Source organism: Pseudochaenichthys georgianus, chromosome 17, assembly GCF_902827115.2.
Source record: "Pseudochaenichthys georgianus chromosome 17, fPseGeo1.2, whole genome shotgun sequence".
Lineage (NCBI taxonomy): Eukaryota > Metazoa > Chordata > Actinopteri > Perciformes > Channichthyidae > Pseudochaenichthys > Pseudochaenichthys georgianus.
Genome location: NC_047519.1, coordinates 19,588,735 through 19,609,378, shown reverse-complemented (window position 1 = coordinate 19,609,378; position 20,644 = coordinate 19,588,735). Strand labels below are relative to the sequence as shown.

The 20,644-nt window shown below is 40.3% G+C and overlaps 1 protein-coding gene across 1 annotated transcript; it reads left to right on the top strand.

The window, feature by feature from the left end:
- The first annotated feature begins 15,378 nt into the window (after window positions 1–15,378).
- Window positions 15,379–19,978, top strand: LOC117462074 (E3 ubiquitin-protein ligase MARCHF2-like). Its single transcript, XM_034104143.2, has 5 exons — window positions 15,379–15,719; window positions 16,758–17,050; window positions 17,144–17,339; window positions 17,809–18,018; window positions 18,704–19,978. The coding sequence occupies exons 2-5, from the start codon at window positions 16,866–16,868 to the stop codon at window positions 18,857–18,859; spliced, it is 747 nt and encodes a 248-aa protein (XP_033960034.1). The 5' UTR covers window positions 15,379–15,719; window positions 16,758–16,865; the 3' UTR covers window positions 18,860–19,978.
- Window positions 19,979–20,644: the final 666 nt, after the last annotated feature.

Genomic DNA, 20,644 nt, shown 5'->3' with positions numbered 1-20,644 from the left:
CGACGTCGGGATTTGAGGTCCAAATCTTTACATGTACTCTAATATGATAAAGTATACTCTGTTAAATGTATGGATGAAATCAAGCCACTGTTTTGGGAATATTTTTTATAGTTGAACCAAGCCTTTAACTAAGAGCATTTACTTATTCCATATAATCAGGGTTACTTTAATTTAGAAAATGCTCTATGCATGTTCTTTTGTCTTTTGTTATTGGGTGTAGCTAACCCCTATTGCGTGTTAAAGTGCACTGTGATAGCACTTAGCATGGCAGGGGACATGCAGTTTAATTATCTTTCCCCAATAAATGTGCCTTTACTACATGCTTCTTCATCTGAAAGATGCTAACCAATCACCTGACTGCACTCAGAATAGTCAGTTGGTGATTTAATAATGGAGCTGAACGAGTACGCACAGTTTTTTAATTAGGAGCACAGTATGACAAGTTGGAGTCATGTGCATGGTTTCACTGTTCACATTTGTAGAGTAAAAACTAATAATGTAATGTCCTGCATTAGAGAGGTTATGAAAGTCTCATGACTAGGATGGCGGTGGAAAGAGTGATTTGGTGTCAGGTGAAAAGGTACGGTGTGCCTCTTGTTGTTATACAATACCAAATTAAGATGGAATGAATGGGTTTGCTTGAATATATTACACTGGGTTTTTGTATGGACAAGACATCTTATTTATCTATTTGTTGGATATTATATCACAGGCACTGGACATTTCTACAATGCAATTACCAGAGTTATCTACATTTGTATTTCCCTCAAGATCATATGAAGACCAATGAAACCAGGGCATGTCAACTCTGCTGAAGTGCTTTATATCTTCAGAAAACTATCTCATATTTGATAGCCTTTAATAGCTGGATTGTGATAAAGTAAATGGTCACAAGAGTATGTCCTAATTGACAATTGGGAATTGACTACGTGTGTAGTGGGAGAAAGGCAGCAGGGTCAAATTAGTTCTCACAAGGACAAGCGTGCACTGGAAAATGAGAGAAACTGAATTATTGCCTTCTGCTGGTGCTCATGAGGACTACTGATGACCGTTTAAAGGATCACGAGATGGAACTGCAGGGTTTGAATTATACTGTTATTGAAAGCCAAACGTTGGGAATAAGTTTGACAATCTGTCTACCTCTCTGTTTCCATCACTATCCCTCCATCTCTCTCTGTAATCCATACTGTAGGTTCATTATGTAACACAATTTATACCGGTATATATTTTTGGGTATTTTGTGTCAATCTTCCCAATCCCTAGGTCAAGATTTCTAAATGTAACCCATATATCTAACTTAAATACTATAAACAGTTTATTATTGTCTAAATATACATTACTGTTCTTCAGATATTTCAATTAGCAAAACTGCACTTGTGAAAAAGATGCTTTACATGCAGTTTTCTGTGGCTGTCCTAGCAGCTGAAGAGAGAGATGAGCATTACAACAGATAAAGCCGAAGCTGATTCACATCTTTTTCGGGAGAAATGACAGCAGTAGCACGCTGGAATCATGATGCTGACAATGACATTTTCTAATGTGACTAACACACTGTTGCAACTTGTTGTATCTCTTCTATGTCAAGTAAACAGTTAAAACCCTCGTCTACCAGCCTCAGAAACTCCCTTGTTACAGCAGCAATGGATCATGAATCAAGTAATGTAACCATCAAAAACTCATCAACTGAATTTTACTGTTAAATATTTCATAAATAATGTATTATGTAAAAGTGACTTTGTTTTGTATTTAATACATGTGTGATATGTAAATGGACTGTGTGCATTTGTGTTCCAGTCAATGTTAAAGTTCACTAACATTCATGTCTCATGCGGAGAGGTAGTGTCTCATGATTTCTGTTGGACTTTGGCCAAACAGAGGGGCAGAATAACTAACGCGAACCACGCTTTGAGGTGTGTGTGTGTGTGCACGCGCATGTGTGTGTGTCTGTGATGATCCCGACTAATAGATTACGCTCACCTCTTTATCAGTTTTTGGGTTCAAAGTAGAATGAAAGGAAGAGGCCGGGTTAAAGGGTAATGCAAAAATAGATATTGTTTAACTAATGGTTAACAATTACACGTTGTCTATTTTAGTTCACACAAATGGGACATTTTAAAATGTTCCAAAATATCTTGGTCTTTTTTTGCATATCTGTGACAAAATACTCACTTTTGGTCTAAAAGGAACAAAATAAATCATTATGATGACAGACTGATGTAGAGGTAGATCTGTTTGAATATTGCATTAGTTGGTAAATATTTTTGAACAGTTAAGACTTTTTTAAATGTTTGCTTTGGGATGATTAAATGTCATCAAGTTTCTTTGAGGTAGCTGATGCTAAAAATACAATAAACACAATATAAATCAATGCCCTGGCTCATCAAAACATGTTTCCAATTCCAGTAACTCAACCAGTAAGTCAATAAGAGCCTTTGATATGTTTGTATTTGCAGATCATAGGTTCAGTTTGTACTATATATGGAAGCAGCAAAGTATCAGCCCAAGGGTGCTGGATATGGTTCCCATACTACAATGTGCAAATGTTAATGCCTAGATCAGGGGTCTGCAACCTTTTTGACCAAAAGAGCCATTTCGCTCCTTTTTCCCCAAAAATGTTTTGTCTGGAGCCGCAAAATTTCATAGTTTTGTATTGTTATATCAGACAAAAACTACAGTTTTTTTGCATTTATTAGGCTATTTATTACATGATATAAAACTGTTAACCTCTAATAAGAAACAAAGAACTTTTAGGGTGGCTGTGGCTTAGTGGATAGAGTGCTGGACTTCGAATCAGGGGGTAGCAAGTTCGAGTCCCACTGCAATCAGAATGTCGTTGTGTCCCTGGGCAAGACACTTCACCCCAAATTGTTCCTGTGGGGATTGTCCACAGTATTGAATACTCAGTTGCTTTGGATAAAAGCGTCTAACAAATGACATGTAATAAAAAAGTAATAATAATATAAGGAGAATTAAAAATAATACACAGGCCTACTTTAAAATAAATTAAACACAGCACTTAGGGAGTCCTCTGCACATTTGAAGGGGAAAAAATATTATTAAATGGGCCCACTTTGAAATAAATAAAACATATATCTGCACCCTAAAAAGACTTTGGAGAAACCAGCTCGAGTGCGCTAGAATTTGAAAATACACAACCGGCTAAAATATGCCTCTTCCTTCAGTTCAGACTTCCTCACAGAGCCCCTCCTCCAACACACACGAACGCGCACATGACCAATGAGGGCACGAGATAAGTTTGTGCACAGATGGAAGGCTGACAGGCAGGCAGGCCATCCAGTTATTTTAGCCAGGCCGGCTCAGATGATTGGTCGTGCTTTTTACAGCGCTACGGCTTCCAGAGATTAATTTGTGTATGTATTTATTGTCAAAGCATTTAATATATTCATTGCTATCGGGACGTTAAGAGCATTCCATGGAATATAACAAAAAGTGTTTTCTGAAATAAATTACATACCCCATTGAATTATGACTGAAGATCGTCAGCTGGCTTCCTCTCCCGTGTTGTTCCTCGATACGTAAAGGCTGCACCACCGTTGACAACTTCTCTCTACATATCAAACATACCGGTAAACCAGCATCGTTTGCTGTGAAAGCAGATAACTCTGTCCACGCAGAATTAAATCCTGTGTTCCTCCGGTACTTTTCTTTGATTTATCCATAGTTCGCTCATCGAGCCGGGGGTCAGGTTATTCGCCACCAAGAAAAGGCGCTCGCGCGGGACCGGAGCAGGATGTGACGCATATTTTAGTTGACCTAATTAAAACCGTTTTGTTTTTTATTTATGTGTCACAGTATCACCTCAAAATACAACATACGAAACATTTTCAACCATGCAACAAAATATAAATAGTCCTACGCATGCGGCCCGTGGGCCGCGGGTTGCCGACCCCTGGCCTAGATCAAAGAATAATTATTCAGATCCAGAAGAAGTAGCTGCACCCTACAATGAAAATAATAAGATGGACTAAAAATACATTCCATCTTAAGAAGTTCTCAGTGAACTTGGCGCTCATCCTAATTTTCGGCCTTGATGTAACAACATTCATAATTAAGTAAATGTAACACCCTTTTCACCCCGGTTACACTTTTAATTTGCCCTGTACGATGGGCACTGTAAGTGATGAAAGTGGGGGATGTTGGCTTATCAGGCGCCCACAGCTCACAGCCAAAGTGCGAGCGTGGGAGCGAGCGAGGGAGAGAGAGGGCGCACCGGTACCGGCGCTGTTGTTATTAGAATCTGGTGCTAGCTGCACTAACGGATATAAGAAATAGATGTTTCTACAACCAGGGTGGAGGAGAGCTCTCCTGTCAGACTGAGAGGCTCAGTGAGGTAAAGGACTCTGAGTGTTTAGATCAACCCACTCTCTTCAGTCTGCGTACAAATGACACGACTTTACACATTGGAAAATGCGTGCAATAGATACGCTAAAGTCCGATTTTGCGTGCCTATCATACGCCAACTATTCCCATTGAGTTCTGAGTCCGAGTTTTGCGTGCATATGAGACGCAAATGGATACGGTCGGGTCTGAGAAGACCGGAAGCTGTGTGGTCCATAAAAACATGTTATTACCATAGACTGTATATATAAATGCAGAGCAGTGACGCTATCTATCATCTATCGATTCGATTTATGATTAGAAAATTATAAAAGTAGAGTAGACATGTGGATATTATCCGGCTGAACAAAACGTGCATTTATCTAACAGGTTCGTTTTCCACTGACCTTATTTCGAGCTATTTTCCCAAATCCTATGGAGAAATCCCATTGCTTTTTTGTCGAGGGAAACCGAGCGCAGCTTACTTCCGGGTTTTAGGAAGCGTCACTGCAACACTTACGGCCCGTCCACACAGCGGCGTGCGTTGAAGCTTCCAACGCTTCTGCCCATTCACTTTGAATGGGGTGACGTCACTTTTAGCCGAACTGCATCGTGGGAAGCGACGCGGAGCGTTGCTGGCGTGGCTCGCTGCAAAAGTTGAGCAATGTTCAACTTTTGACGCCTCGGCAGAAGCGTCAGCCAATCGAATCATATGCCAGTACAAGCTCTAGCCAATCAAACCGCTGCTTGTGTGTCAGGGGCGGGAGATTCATGTGATTGGTTGTTGGTCGAGTGTCAGACACGCCCGCCGGCAAGCTTCAACGCACGCCGCTGTGTGGACGGGCCGTAAGTTGATGCGATTTGATTGGATTGTGAGGCAAGGGAAGCCAGCCACCTCTGGCTTCCCTTGGCATGGCCCTGACCAGAGCCCTAGAGATACTGGTTGCGTTCCAATAGTCCATTTAGCTTAGGAACCTTCCTAACCAAGTGAAATGACCCGGAAGTCCCTCAGTGGCAGCCATGATAAGTGCCGTTCCTATTCTCCAAATGAAAGGAAAGGAGGTTTCAAACTTCCTTTATAACCTCCTTTAGCTTAGGAACCACTGGACCTCCCTAACCGAAAGGAGAGGAGAAAATGCTGCCCCACAATGCATTGCAGCTGCAGCATTTGCCGTCACTCAACAGTTCACGGAAACAACCTATTATGACCGAGAAATGATATCATGAAAGTTACGGTGCTTATTAAGCATTTTAAAACGTATGTGGTAAGTTGCCAAAGTGCTTTCTTCTGAACGTTCATCAGTATTATAATCAAAAAGAGAAATATGGATTTTAGTTTTTACTGAAATGATCAAATAAAGTCAACATCTGACAGTCTTTACTGAGCTGTGTGGGGTTTGTTCAACTTTTAAAAGATGTTTGAATGGTGATATACACAGTGATAGATGGTAAGGACTAACATTTATAATAAATACATTTGTATTGATTTTAAGATATTTTCATACAATCATACGTATTGGGATCATTTGTATTAATGTGGACCGGAGGGAGAGGGTGACAAGCATAAGTTTCACTTTCCTTTTTTATTTCAATTCCAACTTTGGTCATGAAGAATATGTTTCTCTGTTGTCCACGTTCATAAAGCATAAAACAACAGCATCAGAGCACGGTGCAGAGTCTCTAGATGAGTTTACAGTAGTCCGTGGTTCTTATTCAACATCCATGTTGTAGTCCGCTGTATATAAAACTGTAGTTTCAATAGTTTCCCCACAGCAGCAGACGCACATTCATGACGTCCGCTGGCGCATCATAAACACGTCGGATAGTGAAAGTGTATTCGGATTCTTTAAAGTACCGCAGTCTCTTCTCCTAAGTTACATTACATTACATTACATTGCATTTTGCTGACGCTTTTATCCAAAGCGACTTACAATAAGTACGTTCGACCAGGAAGACACAACCTTGAGGAAAACAGAATCATATAAGTACATCAGGTTTCATAGAGCCAATCAGTTCAAGTGCTACTCAACTGGCTTGAGATAAGCCAGTCCTTTATTAGTATATAAGTGCTCTGTTAGCAGTTCTTTGTTAGTCATTCTATCGCTCGAAGTGGAGTCGAAAGAGATGAGTTTTCAGTCTGCGCCGGAAGGTGTGTAAGCTTTCTGCTGTCCTGATGTCAATGGGGAGCTCATTCCACCATTTAGGAGCCAGGATAGCAAACCCACGTGTTTTTGCTGATGGGAACTTGGGTCCCCCTCGCAGCGAGGGTGCAGCGAGTCGTTTGGCTGATGCAGAGTGAAGTGCACGCGCTGGGGTGTACGGTTTAACCATGTCCTGGATGTAGGAAGGGCCAGATCCATTCGCAGCATGGTACGCAAGTACCAGTGTCTTGAAGTGGATTCTAGCAGTTACTGGAAGCCAGTGGAGGGAGCGGAGGAGCGGAGTGGTGTGGTAAAATTTAGGAAGGTTGAAGACCAGACGAGCCGCTGCATTCTGGATGAGCTGCAGAGGTCGGATGGCACATGCAGGTAGACCAGCCAGGAGGGAGTTGCAGTAGTCTAGGCGTGAGATGACGAGAGCCTGGACCAGAACCTGCGTCGCTTTCTGGGTCAGCTGGGGACGTATCTTCCTGATGTTGAAAAGCGTGTATCTGCAGCAGCGGGTTGGAGCAGCGATGTTTGCAGTGAAGGACAGGGTGTTATCCAGGATCACACCCAGATTCCTTGCAGTCTGGGTCGGGGAGACAACAGAGGTGCCGATGTTGATGGTCAGGTCAAGAGTGGGACAATCTTTTCCCGGAAGGAAAAAAGTCCTATTGAATTCTCCTATCCACTATCCCTTAACCCTGTGACGTTTCACTTCAGAGGTCAAGGAATAGGAGATAGGGTTAGAATTTAGGAGCTGATTTTTGGATTATCGGAACGCAACCACTCTCTCTCTAGTCTAGGGCTCTGTATAAAAGGATGTAGGGTCCGTGACGTCACCCATAGGATTCTGCAGAGTTGCCGTGAAGCCCTTAGTAGGTGGAGTCGGCCACGAACAGCTCGACAGTGACGTCAGAGTTCAACTCCCGCCTACTCCAAATAAGGGCAAAGAGGCGGAGCCGAGGCGGGACCTGCTGCCACCGAGTTGGAAGTTCCAGAGCTAGCTGAAGCTACCAAGCTAAGCTAACATGCTCCCCATCTGCACACTGCCGTCGCATTTTACGTTTCTAAGGTAAGCGGACATGAAACTATTCAGCAAAACTATAAATAATAATCTAAGTTATTGAGTTTTTAGCATAATACTTCAGAATCTTAAAACCCCTTAATGTTTGTATGCAATTGTGCTAAATTCAACACTGGAATCAAGCAAATATTAATATGTTTGCATGACATTAGTTATTTGTATTTTTATATCACTTAACTATACGTTTAATACATTTAAGTCAAGCTAAGGTACATGTGATGGTAGCTAGTTAGTGCTCTTACCTGTGAGGCCTCCTCCAAACAGCATAATAACCAGACTGTATCATTAAAACTAAGTACCAGTTCTAGATCCTTGACTTTAGACAAACAATTCAAAAGACAACATGTATTTAAAGACCAATCTTTATTTGAATGTGCCTCTTAATCTGATATATTAGTTATACAGTAATAGTATTGACAATCTAAAAAAAACTGAGCAACTCAACAGTCAACTTTATGTTTCTTATTGTCTAAAGCATTTATTATTTTCATTTTCCCCCTCTCATATTCAGTGTGGACAGATTGAGACAGCGTGGTATCCAGAGAGCTGCAGAGACTTCAGGGAGAAACCTCAAAGTGATGGACGTCCAGTCTGTTGGTTTGGAGAGGACTGAGGGTTTTTCCTCAGCGAGGAGGACCAGGCCTGATGGAGGAGCCCATGCTGGGCATAGCTGATACCAACTGCACAGGCCTAGTCTGTCACTTTATTTGACTAAATGTGTTTACTTATACATTTAATAGGTTTACACCTTCTGTCCATATGTGCTTTTTATTTAAAACATTTGATTAACTTTTGGTTCACATTTCAATAAATTGTATTTGTGTTTGCACTCCTTTTGTCCATTATTCTTACTGAAAATGTTGTGTCTTTCAGGCATGTCCTTTCCTAACAAAAATTACAGGAAACATAAAACATATTATTGCAGAACAAGTGTGTTATTTATGAAGTGTGTTTGTGTGTTTAGGGGCTGTAGATATAATTATTTTGTAATTGTAATGTGTTTTTGTTTTGTTCGTACTTCAGATGACTGTGACGTTAACGTGTAAGCTCAATAATGAACTCCAGCTCAACCAACCATATTGTAATATCTAAGTAATCATCTTGAAATATGACATTAATAATTGTAATATACACATCTTATTGTGAGGTTGATTTCACATACACTACTTCGACGTTAACTTGTCTACATACTTGAGCATAGCCAATTTAAATTAACCTTAGCGATGCATACAGTTCCTACCTACATAATAAAATATCTCTCTACGTTACAAGGATGACCTTATTTTATCAACCTCAAACAGAAGCCGTTTGTTCAACAGTATTATCCCACTTAACGTCTATTTCGTTTTAACCTTTATATATACAGTTTATTATTTTAACTTGGAGGCTACGATTAGCATCGTTAGCACCGATGTAGCTACCACTCGCTAACCCAAGCCTTAAAATTCATTACGTAGCTGATTAAAATCATTAACACATAAATAAAAAAACTCGAATTTCACTTACCGCAAAACCGCATTCATGCACCGTCTGTTTTAACCGCAGAGCGAGTCACAATAGTCCGATATATAAGCATGAAGAACAAACAACCACGGCCGGCTTCAAGTTGTGTTTCCTGGATGAACTGACCAGGCAGAGTCCCTGTAGTCCCTTCATGGGTAGCAGAGAGACAAGAAGCTAGCAGCAGCAGTCACTTGACAGAGCCGTCACGTCAATGTGACCACGCCCTAATTTATGCAAAAATGTTAAGACCTAATATAAATAAAAGGGTCGCGTTAGAAAACAATTCACTCACAGATCCATAATCATGAAGGTGGAATCTAACTATATCGATAATAAAATGTATGGAGCCAGGGGTAGAAACATGTTTTTTTCTGCTGTAAAATTGGGCATTTTAACATGGGGGTCTATGGAAATTGCTCCTTTCTGCAGCCATCGCCTATCGGCCAATATATGAACTGCAGTGTGTGGCACTTCCGTATTAGCGTCCCGGCTATTCCCCAGAGTTTGCCCCTTGGTTATTACTCAATATCAAGCCACGATTATTGATTTAATTTTAAATCGTATAATGTCAGACTTTTTTTGCCGTCTGTGAGGAAAAGAAATGGGGCTCAGAGCCTCAGAATACTGAAATCTGTATTTTTTTTTATCTTTTTTTCCTTCAAATTTGTTATCCTTTTCTAAATAACACACTGTTATTTACTCAACAATAACACACAATTATCCTTGTTTTTATTTATTCGTTTAATTCTATATTATTTATTCGTTTAATTCTATAATATTGGGCCGTCCGTCAGAAACTGATTTTCAAAATAAAGTCACCGGAAACAGACGTAGGCCCGGTTCAAGCTTGATGATTGGATGTTGTAGCCGCAATGCACGCTGGGATATGGTGTTTCCCCAACCCAGTCTCACAAGAAAACGTGTAATAACTACGTTGGTACACAACGTAGGACGTAGTATTTCTACAAAAACGCCTCTGAAATGGTAAGATCCCTACGTTTTTTTTCACCATTCATTCCAATGGCTATGTCACGTAATCTTCAAATTTCTCCCTGCAGAAAAAAAATATATGTCCGAACTTCGTTTTATTCTCGGTGGAAAATGCCTATTTTTGAAATGCGTTTTGGTGTAATTTGATGCGAGAAATATGAGTTGTTATTTCAGATTATGTGTGCAGTGGATGTACATGATCTTTAGTTTGCTAGTTATTATGAAGATTACTTCAGGAAATTGTGTCTATACAACGTTTTCATTGTTACCAAGGTGGTTGCTAGGGACGCTGCTATTGATATTATTTCTGTTATGTTGTGTAACTGTTTAATGGTGTTATCTTTATTGATACCCCCTTCCCCGTCAATTTATAGTGTTGGTCCACAGCGCAAACGTATTAGTTTAACAAAATCCGCATCTAAAATTGTGGCATAGATATGTTATTTTCCCCTGTGCAATTCTCCATTTACTCAACAATAGGAATTATCCTTGTGTTTATTTATTTGTTTATTTTGGAGTCCGTCAAGACCGAGGGTCAGAGCAGCTCATTTGCTTTAGAGAATATTACACCCGGAAGTAAGTATTCTCTCCGCTTTGCTTGACAAACCCCGTGATAGTCCTCAAGCTCTGTGATTGGATGTTTGAGTGTGCTCCGAGGGTTACGCCGAGCGTCAAACAGCACTTGAAATGGGATGGAACCACGGCAGACTGTCCAAAATTGGATTTGAACGGGTCCACCCCGTCCCCCCCCTCCCCCACCCCGTCCCCAGAACTATACATGCTGGCTATTGTGTTTCACAACATGTTCTCTATCTATGGCACGTCTCTACTGGGAGTAATAGTTTTAAAAGACGTTTTCGTATTTCCCATAATAAGAAGTTGCCAGTATTAAACTGTGTACATCCCTGGAGGTTTAGGGGATAGGAACACTCAAATTTAAAACATATAATTAATAAATGGGTGAAAACTGCTTTTGCCCATAATGGGCATCATTAATATATATACCCACATGCCAGCTAAGGTCAGAAGAGCTTTATTTAACAGCTGGTCTTATGTTTGTGACCCCACCTTGAATTGCCTGGTGCTGAAAGGTGCTATATAAATTAACTTGCCTTGCCTTGCCTCCTGTTGTTAATTGATAAGGCAAATTTTGCAAATATGGCAGTAGCCATCGATCATCTTAAGATAAGATATACTTTATTGATCCCAAGTTGGAAACATTTGCGTTACATCAGCATGTGTAACAGTTGTAAATATGCAGTGGTGTTTATTTGTAAATCATTTAGTATAATCACACAAATTCTGTGTTTTATATTTAATAATTCTGTGTTCTTTATTTATTGATTGTTCAATACCTGACAAGGCCGGAGATGAAATATCTACATACATCTTATAAGAGTATAATGTATAATATCAGTTAAAATAAGTGCTTCAACATAACACAATTGCTGGACGTACACAAATATTGATAGATGTCTTGTTATGCACTGTTGAGGAACCTGCGACCCAAGTTTTTAATTCATTGCATAACTACACCGTTTGTGTATATGATATGTCAATAAACCTTAGAAAATCTTGAAATCTTGAAAGGGATGTGCAAAATAGTAATTATATACAGTCTTTAATTAACTATTAGTAGAGAATAACAAGTAATTCTCTACTAATTACTCGTGTGGCGGTTGTGGCGAAGTCGATAGGGACTTGGCTTGGCAACTGGAAGGTCACCAATTCAAGTCCCGGCAAGACCAACTACCGAGGTGTCCCTGAGCAAGGCACCGTTCCCTACCCCGGGGGGGTGCTGTTCAAAATGGCAGCACACTGCTCCTAACACAGGATGGGTCAAATGCAGAGAAACAATTTCCCCATGTGGATTAATAAAGTATATCAAATCAATGCAAATACTTAGGGATCCTAATAATATCTAATGATAAAAATAATGAAATTCAATAACATGCTTTAACCACGTGTCCCTTTATATCAGCTGTGCACTTTTATGGTGTAAATACAGCCTATCTACCAATTGGATCAAATATAAAAGTCAGCCGAATTAGTGTTGATACTGCAAGGAGACGTATTGTGTGAAAAGAAATGTAAGATGTTGTTTAATTGCTGATATATTTATGATCCACGTCACGTTTTCAGTGTTGGCGGCAGTTCCTCATGTTTGTCTTGTAGTCTTCTCATCAGGGCTCTATAAATAGAGAACTACGGCAGATATGTAATATGTAATGCAGCCGAACCGTGTATTACAATGCCGTTATGTGATGACTTTCAAAGAGAAAAGCAAGCACAATCGGAATAAAGTATTATTTTATTTTAAAATAATGTTTTTGGTCTGTTTCCGGTATTTGTTTATGACGATGTGATGTGAGATGTGAGACTAGAATTGCACAGGGGAAAATAACGTATCTATGCCACAATTTTAGATGCGAATGTTGTTAAACTAATACGTTTGAAATCTGAAATTTGAAATCTGAAATAACAACTCATATTTCACGCATCAAATGACATCAAAACGCATTTTAATGGCCAAACTAACTTTAAAATAGGCATTTTCCACTGAGAATAAAACGAAGTGCGGCCATGTTTTTTTTTCTGCAGGGAGAAATTTGAAGATCACGTGACATAGACGCCAGCCATTGGAATGAATGGTGAAAAAAAACGTAGAGATCTTACCATTTCAGAGGCGTTTTTGTAGAAATACTACGTCCTACGTTGTGTACCAACCGGTACCAACGTAGTTATTACACTTTTTTTTGTGAGACTGGGTTGGGGAAACACCATATCCCAGCGTGCATTGCGGCTACAACATCCAATCATCGAGCTTGAACCGGGCATACGTCTGTTTCCGGTGACTTTATTTTGAAAATCAGTTTCTTTGTATTATAGAATTAAACGAATAAATAAAAACAAGGATAATTGTGTGTTATTGTTGAGTAAATAACAGTGTGTTATTTAGAAAAGGATAACAAATTCGAAGGAAAAAATGATTTAAAAAAATACAGATTTCAGTATTCTGAGGCTCTGAGCCTCATTTCTTTTCCTCACAGACGGCAAAAAAAAGTCCGACATTATACGATTTAAAATAAAATCAATAATCGTGGCTTGATATTGAGTAATAATAACATGTTTTTATGGACCACACAGCTTCCGGTCTTCTCAGACCCGACCGTATCCCTTTGCGTCTCATATGCACGCAAAACTCGGACTCAGAACTCAATGGGAATAGTTGGCGTATGATAGGCACGCAAAATCGAACTTTAGCGTATCTATCTAATCTTAATCTACAAAGTCTAGCTGTCCTACAAAATTGTGGAGTAAAAAGTCAAATGAACCAATAGTACTGAACAAAAATATAAATGCAACACTTTTGTTTTTGCTCCCATTTTTCATGAGATGAACTCAAAGATCTAAAACATTTTCTATATACACAAAATAACAATTTCTCTTAAATATTGTTCACAAATCTGAAAAAATCTGTGATAGTGAGCACTTCTCCTTTGCCGAGATAATCCATCCCACCTCACAGGTGTGGCATATCAAGATGCTGATTAGACAGCATGATTATTGCACAGGTGTGCCTTAGGATGAATCCCGGTTTTCACTGTTCAGGGCAGATGGCGTGTGTGGTGTCGTGTGGGTGAGCGGTTTTCTGATGTCAATGTTGTGAATTGAATGGCCCATGGTGGTGGTGGGGGGATTATGGTATGGGCAGGCGTATGTTATGGACGACGAACACAGGTGCATTTTATTGATGGCATTGTGAATGCACAGAGATACTGTGATGAGATCCTGAGGCCCATTGCTGTGCTATTCATCCACGACCATCACCTCATGTTGCAGCATGATAATGCACGGCCCCATGTTGCAAGGATCTGTAAACAATTCCTGGAGGCTGAAAACATCCCAGTTCTTGCATGGCCAGCATACTCACCGGACATGTCACCCATTGAGCATGTTTGGGATGCTCTGGATCGGCGTATACGACAGCGTGTTCCAGTTCCTGCCAATATCCAGCAACTTCGCACAGCCATTGAAGAGGAGTGGACCAACATTCCACAGGCCACTATCAACAACCTGATCAACTCTATGCGAAGGGGATGTGTTGCACTGCGTGATGCAAATGGTGGTCACACCAGATACTGACTGGTTTTCGGACCCCCCCAGACCCCCCCAATAAAGCAAAACTGCACGTTTCAGAGTGGCCTTTTATTGTGGCCAGCCTAAGGCACACCTGTGCAATAATCATGCTGTCTAATCAGCATCTTGATATGCCACACCTGTGAGGTGGGATGGATTATCTCGGCAAAGGAGAAGTGCTCACTATGACAGATTTGTTCAGATTTGTGAACAATATTTGAGATAAATGGTTATTTTGTGTATATAGAAAATGTTTTAGATCTTTGAGTTCATCTCATGAAAAATGGGAGCAAAAACAAAAGTGTTGCATTTATATTTTTGTTCAGTGTAAATATTATCAGCTAAATACACTTATATACGGTTACAAAATTCACAATTGAGGAAAATGAAAACATGCATATGTCTAGATCATGTATAGAGGGATAGAGGGTGTCGTTTTTCTCATACTGATATTCTGAACAATCTGTGCTGTTGTATTTGCTGTAAAGTGTCTCTACTGTAGGCTATTTTTATTATATGTACAGCACTTTGGCTCGACCAAAAATCGTTTATAAATGTGCTATATAAATAAAACTTGATTTGATTTTGATTTGATGTTCCTCAATATACAGTCTGAGTGTTAGCAAAAATACCCCAAACGCAACTCATTAGACAGAACAAACTATAATGAGAAGGTTGCATTTTGTTTGCATTTTTTTGGAACCCCACCACCAAAGTTCCTTGAACCTCACCTGTATCACAACAGTCAAACGTAATCCGACTAAACGCTGCCACATAGCGGTAGCCTACGTCATCTCTTACTACAGATGTTTGGAGCATAATGATAGCCTGACATCGAAATACCAAATAAATGGTCAACGTCTTGTGAACATGTAACCAATACTCACAGGAAAATAGATTAAAACATCTAAAGCCTCAGGTTATCCAAACAGGTTGTTTGTATATTTTGGACCGTGCGCCTTCAGGGCCCCTGGTAAACAGCTGTTGTAACACTGGAGACACCATAAAAAACGTTAGCAGTAACGTCTCAGGGAAGATGTCGTTTTTTGTATCTTCCTTTTAAGCTATATTATGCACAATATAACATGAAAAGTTGTTCTTATAAGCTTATTTGACTAGTCGTATTTCACACGTTAATAACTGATGTGTTTGCAAAGTGTTCGTTATTACAGTATTACTTTGAAGTTAGCATTGAGTCACATGACCAATGCACAGCTGAGGGATGCTGCTGGGGTGGGCTTGCCCGTTGCTAGCCTGTTAGCAACGTTAGCCGTGTCTGGTAATCCTGACAGGAACACTCGTTTCTTTGCACCTTTTCGAACACGAGCAACCGGGGGAGATATGCCACAAGCCATGGAGAGGATGCAGCGCATGTGGTCATCTTTTGTATACCCCCAAATCACCAGCTTTCGGTTAGATGTCAATGTCATAGTTTGGGGCTAGGGTTGTCCACTTAGCTCAGCTAGCTTGTGTCTGGTAAACGCAGGGCCAAAGCCAAGCGAGAAACGGGAAGGCCGTCGGTGAGTACATTTACTCTAACATCTGTTTTTCACCATGTTTATCAACGTTTCTATATGCCAACGTAACGTATCAGTGTGTCGGGAGACAACTGTTCGGCTGTTTTAACGTTACATGGTTTTCTTGGATTGAAATGAATTATGCTTTTGTTTGCGGCTGTACAGTACTGACACTGTATCAATCATCTACATGTCTGCAGAAACTCTAGATGTGGATTTCAGCTGTTAATCATCGAATAAACGTAGTTTGTGTATATTAACAGTGCTCACGACGACTGACAGTTTAGGTTTTTAATTGTATTGGGGTGTAGTATTATGATAACATTTGAGCTACTCGATTTAATAACAGTGCATTAAATCGCAATGACATCTCGTGTGTTTTGTTCTTCTTTAACATCCGCGGCTTTGGAAACACGAGTATAATTCTAGAGTATTAATGTTAATGCTCATCTTTTCACGGTTGTATTGGAGGCAGCAGTATGCAGGGCAGGTTGCAGGACTGTTACACGGGTTATTCCTGATGCATACGAACGCCCGTGCAAATGATTTTCTTTGTACAGCAATGTGCTGCTGAATTGTATAATTGAGTAACACATATTATTTAAAGATTAAATTACATTTAAATGTTATTGCTCCACTATCGTTCCTTCGTATGTTCTTGCCTTGCTTGTTGACAAATACATCCTTTGCACCTTTCCTTGCACCTGGACGAATTTGACATTTTAAGAAACCTTGTCATCTTGATGTTTTGACAGTTTTTCGGGTGTCTGAAGTAAAAATGTTGTCTTCAAAACATGCCATCCTAATGATGGATCGTATTTGGTAATAAGGTGTTTTAAAGGATTTCATGTCTTGCTTTGGGGCGTCATTTAAGGTTTTGTTGTAACAACCTTTCTAGTTTTTTGAGACCCTAACCCTAGACCTTGCTTTCCCTCACATGGCATCACTGAGACGTTTATAGAGTCTGATAAGAGGCTTGCAATGATTAAAGCATGTTGCACTTATGTTGTCATATGAAGTAACTCATACTATACCTCTCAGTCATTCGCTCTACAGGTGGGCAGAGGAAGTAAGGAGTTGGACGTTTGTTTTTGGATCAGACCAGCCGTCGTTCCTATCATCTTCGTCCCGATAACCACCAGCTGAGCCATGTCTTCGTCAGGGTGCTGCCACCTACCCGGCTCCCTTTGTGATTACTCCGGGAACACCGAACCGGATTCCTCCAAGGATTCGGAGGAGTCTGATTCGACCACACAGGCCCAGTACATTGCCAAGGTTACGGCTAAAGACGGCCGCCCACTCTCCACCGTTGTCAAAGCGGTGAACTTGCAGAGGTAAGAGAGGGAGGAACTCACATGGGGACCTTTAAAAAATATACAGTAATTAGTACTTTTGTTAATCATCACATTGTCTACTTCGCTCCACAGTGATGTGGGCATGTGTCGGATTTGTCATGAGGGCGCTGGAGGGGAGACTCTGCTCTCACCCTGCGACTGCACTGGCACTCTGGGTAAAGTGCACAAGAGCTGCTTGGAGAAGTGGCTGTCCTCCTCCAACACCAGCTACTGTGAACTCTGCCACACAGAATTCACTATTGAACGTCGACCACAACCACTCACACAGGTAAGAGGGTTAACTTATTGTTGATTTTGTAAAAAGAGGTTGAAAAAGGCTTATTTGTCTAAAGCAAGGGAGAAGATGTTTGTTCTTCAGCAATGTTGTCATATTTTAAGTACTTTGTAGGTCTCTTTTAGATTAAATGCTGTATCTTAAATTTAGATTTAAAATGTTGATTCCATGTAAAGTATAAACCAGCCTAGTAGCATCCTGAGGATATAAAGTTGTTTTGTTCATATTAATAAGATGGTAGCCTGACCATTTCATATGACTAGTATTCATATCAATAATACATTCATATCAGATGGGCACCAAATGTCCAACATTCACACCTTTTTAAATGATCTTTTACTTGGCAGAATAATCACTACAAACTGAGATGCACCAATCAATCAAACAAACAAACAAACAAACAAACACTAAGCTAATACTGAGAGCCTATTTTCATTAAACCTCTTGCTTCTGCTCTGCTCAGTGGCTGAAGGACCCAGGCCCTCGCAGTGAGAAGCGCACGCTGCTGTGCGACATGGCCTGCTTCCTCCTCATCACGCCGCTGGCAGCCATCTCTGGCTGGCTGTGTCTGAGGGGGGCCCAGGACCACCTGCAGCTGAAGAGCAGACTGGAGGCTGTGGGCCTCATCGCCCTCACCATCGCCCTCTTCACCATCTACATCCTCTGGACACTGGTAACCAAAATATACTTATGACATGTATGTACATCTGTTGAGGCAGACACAATATCTGGCATCTTCTTACCCACAGGCTTCTAGTATTTATCTTTCTTCTTGTCCCACATAGATTTGAAAAAAGAATGTGTACTGGCACACAGACACAATACACTGACAGCCGCACTGATCTAACAGATCTATGTTCTGCTGTTGATTTTAGTCTGTGGGACTGTATTACCTCGAATAGCTCTTGCACAAAGTCAAAGCAAGAGAGGAGACAGGGCATGTGCAACTTGATAATCTCTGGCACACCACACTCATTTGTTTGAAAGTTGGCAAGATGCAGGCCCCTACACGCACAACACATTGAGAAGCGTAAGAATAAACTGTCTTATACTCTGCACTTTAATTTGACTCGACCCCATACACTAAAAATAGCCTGTATTGTCTATCACAAACGTTGTTCTGGAACCTAAACCTCTTATCTTCAGTAAAAGAATCCTAACTAATATCGAGTGTGTGAAACATTAGCCCATTTCACTCACAGCTGGTGTAACCTTTAGAGCTTCAGTCATCATATTGTTCCTGTCCTGCAGACATACTACTCTGTCTCACATATCTCAGTGTCAGAATAATTGATGTCTGTCTTTCCTCCGCCTGATTTGCCCCCCCCACCCCCCACCTTCCTTCCATTCAATCTCAGGTGTCATTTCGGTATCACTGTCAGTTGTACTCGGAGTGGAGGAGGACCAATCAGAAAGTGCGCCTGCTCATGCCTGACATGAAAGGGTCCCACACCACCCAACGATCTGTGCCGACCAAGTCGACCAAGAAAATGACTGATGAGACCATCGTATGAGTGCAGAGCGGCGGCAAGAGGAATATCTAAAATAACGCCCACTGAAGCGCTCTCTTAAAAACAAAATTAATCCTATTAATAAACGTTTGCACTTCGTAAGGACCATTCTGAGAGGGGGGGGAGAAACTTTCTTCTTCTTTTTTTTTTTTTAAGCACTTGAACTACTACGGTATTGGCCGACCACAAAAGTGGTTTTAGGAAGAGCTCATTCCGGAGATGGTGTTGAAACACGTAGTTGTCAAACGGATGGCCGGCGCTGAGAACGACTGAAGACATGGATAGCGGACTGACCAGCCCAACTGTGTGTCCTGGACACAAACTTATGAATTACTAAGACACAAGCTAATGTAGCAGGATATAACTGATTCAGCATGCTACTACAGTATAATATTAAACATATTCACTACCTATAATTCCCCCATGCCCCTTCACAATGTATTTAGCTCTTTTTAAACAATGGGCAGCCATTACCCCGGCAGAGGATAATAACCTAAAAACATGATTGACAAAGTCTATCTGTGAATACTCCTCCCTTACATGTAGAGGGCAACAGGCGCTCATACCGACGGTGTTTTTTACGATCTGAACCACTCTGAAGTTTCCTGGTAAAGCTTTATCATTGCTGTAGGAACGGCGAAAATCAATGTTCCTGTTTAGACAACAGCTAAGGCTTTATATTTATCACACATGTCACAGTATGTGGGATAACTGCGCCCGTTAAACGGCAGTGCTGTGTAAGGAAAAAGTATTGAAGGTGTGGAAACGTGTTTACATTCTAATAGGATAATGTTTACTTGTCAGAGTGCATTTGCAACCTGCCCAGCTCCACTTGTAAATGTAAACAATTCATTAATTGAGCTGCCTAGCAATGACCAGCAGATGCAGTGTAAATATGAGTCACAGTGTTCAGGATAGCAAGACTACAGACTTTTGTTCAATATAAAAACACGAAGATGTATCAGAGCAAGCTGTAAAAGAAATTGTGTTTTGAGGTGTCGATCAATGTTTGCAGCATATGCTATACAAAGTATTTTGTTTCATTGTAGTCATCCTGCTGCATCCCCTGGAAAAGTTGGGTTATTGTGCAATAAAACATGAGGGACTCCTGGCTAAATCAAAGTCAAATGTCTGTTTGTTTTAGTTGGCCTCTAAACGTCTTCAGTTGTCTTTGGAAATATATCTAATAATCGATCACCGTGAGGCCCAACATTTCAAAAATATTTATGTGGTTTGTGCTGGAAGATTAAACGTATTATTTGTAGGACAGTCGCATATGAATATATGACACTTTCCAAAGAATGGAACTAAAGTACAATTCCAGGTACTTGTATTTTATAATTGTACATCACTATACTTTTAGAGGGAAAGTCCTCTGCAGCTATTTAACAACAAGTGTTTAGATTAGGATTTAAGATATAAAATAGCTTTATATTGCTAAAAAAAAGTAGTGTCTTGATTTGGGCCTATGTCAGGTAAAAGAAGATGCCGTATGTTATCAACAGAATGTTCTCCCTTTTGAGCTCTTCTCAGGTGGTTTCAATATTTATTTTATTATTGAGAAAATATATATATATTTTTTAAAAAGTATCTTTATATACTGTATAGAGGTCATGACCTTAGTGTGGAACATAAAGAGAATGATTTGCGAAGGTTGAAATAAGCTCAACCTTGACCTGAACAATGGCTAAATGCTGCTTATGCATTTATGCAATAACAATGAAATAATGTACTATGAAAACGTATACAAATGATGTTACAAGCAGGTCAGGGATCACTGTACAGGTA